The sequence below is a fragment of the Oncorhynchus keta genome, chromosome 9 (genome assembly GCF_023373465.1).
Source record: "Oncorhynchus keta strain PuntledgeMale-10-30-2019 chromosome 9, Oket_V2, whole genome shotgun sequence".
Classification (NCBI taxonomy): domain Eukaryota; kingdom Metazoa; phylum Chordata; class Actinopteri; order Salmoniformes; family Salmonidae; genus Oncorhynchus; species Oncorhynchus keta.
The window spans coordinates 19,068,961-19,077,333 of NC_068429.1; the positions used below are offsets into that span (position 1 = coordinate 19,068,961).

Consider the following 8,373-nt stretch of genomic DNA (forward strand, 5'->3'; position numbering starts at 1 on the left):
ACTTGCTTAGGCCAAGAAATATGAACAATGGACATTAGACCAGTGGAAATCTGTCCTTTGGCCTGATGAGTCCAAATTTGAGATTTTTGGTTCCAACCGCCGTGTCTTTCTGAGATGTCGAGTAGAGTGATTCTCTACATGTATCACTAGCCACTTTAACTATGCCACTTTGTTTACTTTGTCTACATACTCATCTCATATGTATATACTGTACTCGATACCATCTACTGTATGCTGCTCTGTACAATCACTCATTGATATATCCTTATGTACATATTCTTTATCCCCTTACACTGTGTATAAGACAGTAGTTTTGGAATTGTTAGTTAGATTACTTGTTGGTTATCACTGCATTGTCGGAACTAGAAGCACAAGCATTTCGCTACACTCGCATTAACATCTGCTAACCATGTGTATGTGACAAATAAAATTTGATTTGATTTATTCGCATGTGTGGTTTGCAATGTGAAGAATGGGGGAGGAGGTGTGGTAACACTGTCAGTGATTTATTTAAAATTCAAGGCACACTTAACCAGCATGACTACCACAGCATTCTGCAGCAATACGCCATCCCATCTGGTTTGCGCTTAGTGAGACTATCATTTGTTTTTCAACAGGACAATGACCCATCACACCTCCAGGCTGTGTAGGGGCTATTTGACCAAGGAGAGTGATGGTGCTGCATCAGATGACCTGGCCTCCCCAATCACCTGACCTCAACCCATTTAGGATGAGTTGGGATGAGTTCGATATTAGAGTGAAGGAAAAGCGGCCAACAAGTGCTCAGCATATGTGAGAACTCCTCCAAGACTTTTGGAAAGTCGCTGGCTTACTGGTGCTCATCCATGCCATCCCTAGGAGGGGTGTGTCACCTGAGTAGGTTGAGTCACTGATGTGATCTTCCTGTCCGGTTTGGCGCCCACCTCTGGTTCATGCCATGGGGGAGATCTTCGTGGGCTATACTCGGCCTTGTCTCAGGGTAGTAAGTTGGTAGTTGAACAGAACATATCCCTCTAGTGGTGTGGGTGATGTGCTTTGGTAAAGTGGGTGGGGTTATATCCTGCCTATTTGGCCCTGTCCAGGGGTATTGTCAGATGGGGCCACAGTGTCTCCCAACCCATCATGTCTCAGTCTCCAGTATTTATGCTGCAATAGTTTGTGTTGGGGGGCTAGGGTCAGTCTGTTATATATGGAGTGTTTATCCTGTCTTCTCTCGGAGGACCTAAGCCCTAGGACCATGCCTCAAAACTACCTGGCCTGATGACTCATTGCTGTCCTCAGTCCCCTTGCTGTCCTCAAGTCCACCTGCTCGTGCTGCTGCTCCAGTTTCAACTTCTTATCATCTGACCCTGCTGGTCGTCTATGAACGTTTGAACATCTTGGCCATGTACTGTTATTATCTCCACCTGGCACAGCCAGAAGAGGACTGGCCACCCCTCATAGCCTGGTTCCTCTCTAGGTTTCTTCCTAGGTTCCAGACTTTCTAGGGAGTTTTTCCTAGCCACTGTGCTGTTTGGGGTTTTAGGCCCGGGTTCCATACAGCACTTTATGATGTAAAAAGGGCTTTATAAATGAATTGATTGATTCCAAGTGTGTGCAAAGCTGCCATCAAGGCAAAGGGTGGTTACTTTGAAGAATCTAAAATATATTTTGATTTGTTCATCACATGATTCCACGTGTTATTTATTCATTTTCATGTCTTCACTTTACTAGGTGTGTACAATAGTTTATTTAAGATTTTTAATGGGACAAAGGCATCCCTGCCGGCCTAACCCTGACGATGCTGGGCCAACTGGTCGGTATTCAGCCAGGATAGCTGGCTAGACTAACTACCATTAAAATATATATATGGTTAATTGTTAGCTAATTGAGTGACCTCCCCAACAAGAGAGGAACTGCTGATGCACATCCACATTTCTAAAATCACACCAGTTGTATTTTACTATTCTTATTCTCAGTAAGTTGAGACCCCGACTGAGTTCCTAATAAATACATTTTATTCAATTTTATCGATAAACATTGTGAAGTTTTGCAGTACAGTACTGCTCAAAACCTACTGCAACCACTGAGGATCTGCAACAGTTTACCACAGTAATCCTTTCTAGCACGATATGCACTTATTCCAAAAAGCACACCAGATATACCCTGGCATTATGTGGCTGAGCGATGAGGAGAAACAAATGTTTTTTTGCAGAATATTTAGATAAAGCCTGGAATAAAAGAAAAAGGGCTACCTATAATTCAATTGTACAAATATTTAGCTTCTGTGGTAAATGGCACGTGTGTATATAGATGGTGTAGAGGCTTGTCTCCCATATGAATATTCTATGTGGTAAATGACACGTGTGTATATAGATGGTGTAGAGGCTTGTCTCCCATATGAATATTCTCTTTGTTCCAGACTGGGTTCAAATGCCGTTTCTTTTTTTCTGTTTTTATCTGTATGTATGTATGTTATGTTATGTATGGTATTAATGTAATGTATGTATGTCCATTTACTGCTCTAGGAATATAATTATTGTTTGGATAACCTTTATTTACTATTATGTATAGATTTTTTACTTACATTTCTTCACTATGCAATGCAGAGAACACTGGATGAAGAATTGTAATTGAATTACCACAGTGAATTATTGTAATGTTTGTTTGTGTCAGTTAATCCCATAAGGGATGGGTTGCCAATTGGTGATTTGACACGAAAATGAAATTTCATTAATTCATTCACTTTTTATTTTTGGGTCAACCGCTTGATCTGTACTTGGATGTAGTCAGATAGCTCTCAGGCCTCATTGGTCTTCCATGATTTTGTGGGAGGAGACTTTGTCTTGCCCGAGACTTTGTCTTGCTCCAACTTCTGCATCCATATTCAGATTGTTTGTGTTCAGAGATATGGACATGCTCTGCATGAATTGTCATTCATGACCGCTGCTGCACATTTTATACGATAATCAAACACCAACACCATGAGTTAAAATTCTGCTATTTTCATTTATTTAACATGCTTTTCTTTGTGTCCATTTGTCAATTTCGAATAATACATTAACATCTGGTATAAGTTAAAGCACATATATACACAAACATTTCAAATGATTCAGTTGAACATTTGACAGAGGAATCTCTTTTAGAGACAAAGTTATAAATATTTTTGTACACAAGTACACTCTTGTACACAAGTACATATTTGTTATTGTAATAAATCAATGTAAAGGTGCAGTCATATGAAAACCATACAACCATAGCCTACAAGTGGTAGAATCATTTTGTCACGTGACTATCAACTACCTCATGTTTCTGTAATAAGTCAAATGACTCGATTGGAATACCAAGTTCCTGATATAGGCAAGCAGTATACACAGTAACAGTACCTATTCCCTTTTCATTCAAGAGAAAGTCAGTAGATGTGCCCAGACACTCAGGAGTCGATTTGCCAGTTAAACTGTAAACCTTTCTACTTGTGGCATTGTATCTGTTAAATATGCTTATGAAAAGTGCCTATAATCAAAAAAGCTTCCATCTGACCCTCTCCGGTGCCCTCTGCCATTGTCTCTAAACCGAGCACAGGGAGAAGCTGTGCTGGATTGTCACAGCACCTGGCAAGGCTGTGATTTCATTGGTTCAAACAGTAGGTCGTTAGCACAATAGCATGCTAGGACGTTAGCCCATTAGCACCCAGCGAGGCTGTGTTTGATGATCTCTTTGGACTGGGGAGGGATCCTGTCAGGGAAGGCCACCTGGAATTCCACCACCAGGTCGCCACGTGTGGAGGGGGTCTTGGCGTGGGGCAGGCCCTCGCCCCTCAGCCGCCGGATGCCGCCGGGCTTGATGACATCATTGCACGGCAGCGGCATCGTCCTGTTGTCCAGGGTGGGGACGTTGACTGTGCATCCACATAGAGCCTGGAAGGAAACAGAGAGGAAGATCGAATTTGTTAGTTTTCCGGTTCCTTGTTTTATGTTGAGAGCCTTTGGTTACATATTACAGTACATGCAGCAGACGCCATACCAAAATTAGCTGCATTTGGAACTTCTGAATGAATGTATGAAACTCTTACCTAACCATGGCAATTTTCCATGTGAATGTGTTATATCACAGAATTGAATGTAGAGCATTTACCCCCTAAAGACAATGCTTTGCTCTGTTATGCAATGATAAGTGTTACAAATATCATACCGGTAATCTTCTCTGTATTCTGGCTGTGCGTGTGGGTGTCGGTACTCAACAGAGTGACTGAGTGGGGCCATGGGAAGATGGAGAGGAGCTCTTTGAAGAGGCTGCCATGTCTGTGAACGCTCTCATACTAATCTGAGGAGCGTAGGACGTGGGAGTGAGTGACTGCGAGCCAGAGAGAGAGAGCGAGAGGAAGCTAAAGGCTGGCAGAGGAGTCACTGAGGGAGCGAAGTGAAAGAAGTGTGAGGGGGCAGCTGACACAGAGGCTATATTTAGCTACAGCTTCTGCTCTCTGCAGGGTGCACTGCACTGTGTGTTCGTGGGGGTCTGTGAGCTGAGCTAAGGACAAGGTTGGAGCAGTGGTGGGTTAGCTGAGGGGGGCTCTGAATAGAACAATGTTTTATCTATTCTACAGCCACCAATTTGAGCCATTGTCCAAAGTATGGAAGTGGCACACTTCAGCCGTGCCTTGAATCTTCATGTAATCCTACCTAAACTAAAAGTATGGCAGTGCTGTAATTCTGCTAAGACTTACTGTGTTATACACCCAAATAAATGTAGGGTTGACACACAAACACAAACTTACTTCTTTGAGGGTGATCTTGGCTGTATACACAATGTGGGACCCATCCCTCTTGTAGTGGGGGTGTTTCTTGTCCTTGAGAACGAAGGCCACGTCGGCGGGTATGTTGTTGGGCGTCTCGTCGCCCTCTCTGGGGAAGGTGATCTTGGTACCTTCCTTCCACCCCTTCTTTACCACCACGTTCAGGACCTTGTCTTCGGTGCGCAGGCTGCGGCCGTCCGGGTTGAGACGGCGCCGAGTGATCTTCATGTGCTTGGTGCAGCCATGGAACACCTCTTCCAGGGTCACCAGGAGGTCGTGCACCACCGCCATGCCTTGCAGACGCCGACGTCCGCGCCGAAGCTTCTCGCCAGTGGGGCCATAGTTACTGTGGTAACCACCGACGTGGCTGAAGGTGAAGCGGCTGAAGGGGTTGAAGAGCTCCTCCTCGCCGTCGGGCCCGAAGAAGATGTCGAAGTGGTCGGAGCCTTGGAAGAAGGAGGAGAATGTGGCATGGGCGTCACCGTGGTAACTGTACTGATGGGTGTTGTTCTCCTTGCCTGCCATGGACACTCCGCCTCCGTTCTTAAGACCTGAGACACAAAAGGAAAAAAGACAGTTAGTACAGTTTACTCAGGCAGAAGATGTGTGATCTTCCATCTGGTCCAATCTTCTATTCTACTTATCACTCTGAGACAAAGTTCTTACTCATGTATATTTGGTTTAACACTTCTGGAGGGCTTACAAAATTTACATTTGGCAATTTTTTAAAGTTTGCAGAAACATTTTCTTGGTGGATGGCTGAATAATTTATCAGCCTGCGGTTGTCTCCACCACACATGTTGGGCTGGCTCTGGTGGACCAGGTTCTGCAGATTTTTTGCTAGATGCAACAGCAATTGGCAAAGGTACTGCTGCTTACCATCAACCATTCAACAATGCATCTGCCTGTGCTATAGTAACTACTTCTACTCAACTGACAAAGGCAAAGAGCCCTACTAGGCTACTTCTGGTTAAATGACAAGGGAAGGAAGGAAAGGCTCTCACCTTCTTCTCCAAACTGATCATAGATGACTCTCTTCTTGGGGTCGGTCAGAATCTCGTAAGCTTCTGCGATCTCCTTGAACTTGTCTGCGGCGTCAGCAGCGCTATTCTTGTCGGGGTGAAACTTTAGGGCCATCTTCCTGTATCCCTTCTTGATCTCATCTTCGTTGGAGTCTGTCTCGACGCCCAGGACCTTGTAGAAATCCTTCCCCATAGGCTTGATGGACATAACAGGCACCTCTTGGTCCTTTTGGTTCTCCTGGAGAAACAGGATGAGAGAAGAAACACGTTAGATCTCTATAGCCTACAGATATAGCCCTTATAAAAGGACAAATGCCTGACTGAATCACCAATAGATTCACTTTGTCCTTTGTCTAAAAGTCAGATTCGAACTGTGCCTCAATGAAAAGATATGAAACCAGAGTTGGATAAGATGTGGTAGAAAGATAACTAATTCCCTGGTCTGTGGGTTCTAAACTGTCCTGATAGTGCTCTCGTTGCCATGCCCATGATAGTGCAGTGCTAAGCATCCGTCACCTTTATGACACCCAGCAGGTGTGACATTCAACAGTTGATTGAGAATGACCAAGACAAATAGCACAGAGTCGCCAATGATTATCAGGAAAGCCTACTATGCTAGTTTGTACCAATATCAGAAGATGCATATTTGGAAATGTCAGTGTTATGAATACAAATGACCACAATATCAATGTATTATTAAATATTGCATTCAGCCAATGAAAACAGTGTTATGTTAAAACTAGCCCATGGCAAATGCAATCATGTCCATTTCAGTCTTACCGACTAAAATTCAGATATTTATCTGCTCACCTATAATACAGACAATGTGAATATGGGGGGAGCTCGTGTGTATGAGCATGGTGAAGCAGACTGCAGCTCCTACCACAGATCCTGGATGCACTCTGATTGTCTCAACTATGCTACACTGTCTGCAGGATACTGGGGAACCCATTGCTCCCATACAAGTTGAACAGGCTACAGTTCGAAAAGAACATTTAATATTTGACATAAATCACTATGCTTAATCTCAAAGACTATTCTCAGCAATTAGCAAAATCTTTGAACTCAGTCTTTTTAACGACACAACCATAAGGCACAATTAATGACCAAATGCGTAAAATGAGCATTGATATAATTCATTACAATCAGTAAATTACTGAAATTAATACAATTGTAAAAATATAACTTACCCCTGATGAAGAGCCCGAGCTGTCATTCCTGTTCATAACGCGGACCTTGCACTTGACATTTTTGGTTTTCACTCCAAACTGTGTCCAGATCAGAACCATAGTGTTCTCTTATTGAGGAGCTGTCCGCTGTTCTGTGGTGCTGAACGTTTCTTAGCTGTTTTAGCTGTGCTTGAGCTGTTGGTTGACTGAACCGCTGACTGCAGACTGTGCTATATACCGCCGCCGCAGCCCTTTACTATACACTCACCACCCACGCAGCGTGACTGAGCTTTCCCAAAACCCGCCCATTTTCATACGCACAAGAGGGAATACCGTGCCTACCAATTTCTCCTAGAGACCATTGGTGTTCGCAGCATTATCACGCGGATGTAACAGCCTCCTTCTCCTTCTTGAGGCTCGTTTCCGGAATTCTGAGCAGAAGCTCATGGAACAGTCACGACCAGTGAGGTGAATCCTCAGAGCTGTCGAGGGTTGTCGACTGAAGACTGACTGACAGATAGACATCCCTAGAGGCTATTTAATCCCCCTGACATGGACCATTGGATTGAACAATCCCTTGAAGCTATGTGATTAGAGAAATGAATCGTTATTGTTTTCTAGTCAAGTACTAATTTATATGACTATATATACTCTGAAGCTCAGTTGGTAGAGGATTGTGCTTGCAACGCCAGGATAGTGGGTTCGATTCCCAGGACCCTCCTTATTTAAAATGTGTGCATGTATGACTGTAAATCTATTAAGATAAAAGTGTCTGCTTACTGGTTTATATTAGAATATTTAATAGGGGAACAGATAAGGACATACGATCCCAGTATGGTGACATCATGCATTCTCAATCTACTTCATAACAACAAAGTGTTTATTTTAGGTTTTGTAGGATGCTCATCTGGTTGTTATATATCTGGTTAGATTAGATGTGCTTCATATGAACAAAGTATAGAATAGAAATGGACTGATGATAGATTCAAAGAAACCATTTGAGTATCCTGCAAGACTTATGTGGTGTTGTTTTGTCTAGCAGTATGAATTGTATAAGTGGACATCCAGTACAGTTGAAGTAAGGACCTGTGTTGTTGTGTACAGCAGTTTATGGTTATGGAACAAAAAGTGGACATACATGGCCATGTTTCCTCTTCTATGATGCTCACCACAGCCAATGGGAGAGATGGATTCTCCATCTTTCAGTGGAGTCTCTCATTCACTCCAACAGGAAATGGAGACAAATTTGGTCTGAACATGGGGAGTCAGGAGCGTCACTGGCTCTGGCTGGAGTGGGGCTCTTCTACAGCAGAGAGAGGGATGGTTCTAGAATGCAACGAATTAGGACATTCTGTTCTATTCACAGTATTCTCACTCTCCCATTCGCCCACGGGAACATTGGGACTGGTGG

The 8,373-nt window shown here is 43.4% G+C and overlaps 1 protein-coding gene across 1 annotated transcript; it reads right to left on the reverse strand.

Moving 5' to 3' along the window:
- Positions 1-2,968: 2,968 nt before the first annotated feature.
- On the reverse strand, positions 2,969-7,204 carry LOC118387972 (dnaJ homolog subfamily B member 5-like). Its single transcript, XM_035776834.2, has 4 exons — positions 6,984-7,204; positions 5,776-6,031; positions 4,754-5,322; positions 2,969-3,896 (listed from the first exon to the last, which is right to left on the reverse strand). The coding sequence occupies exons 1-4, from the start codon at positions 7,080-7,082 to the stop codon at positions 3,663-3,665; spliced, it is 1,158 nt and encodes a 385-aa protein (XP_035632727.1). The 5' UTR covers positions 7,083-7,204; the 3' UTR covers positions 2,969-3,662.
- Between the last annotated feature and the right edge of the window lie 1,169 nt (positions 7,205-8,373).

Bases quoted from the DNA above. Each gene is read 5' to 3' on its own strand.
- LOC118387972 (XM_035776834.2), bottom strand. From the start codon at position 7,082: ATGGTTCTGATCTGGACACAGTTTGGAGTGAAAACCAAAAATGTCAAG. The intron at 5,323-5,775 runs GTGAGAGCCTTT...TTTGTGTCTCAG, and splicing joins TGATCAGTTTGGAGAAGAAG to GTCTTAAGAACGGAGGCGGA. The intron at 3,897-4,753 runs GTAAGTTTGTGT...GTTTCCTTCCAG, and splicing joins CCAAGATCACCCTCAAAGAA to GCTCTATGTGGATGCACAGT.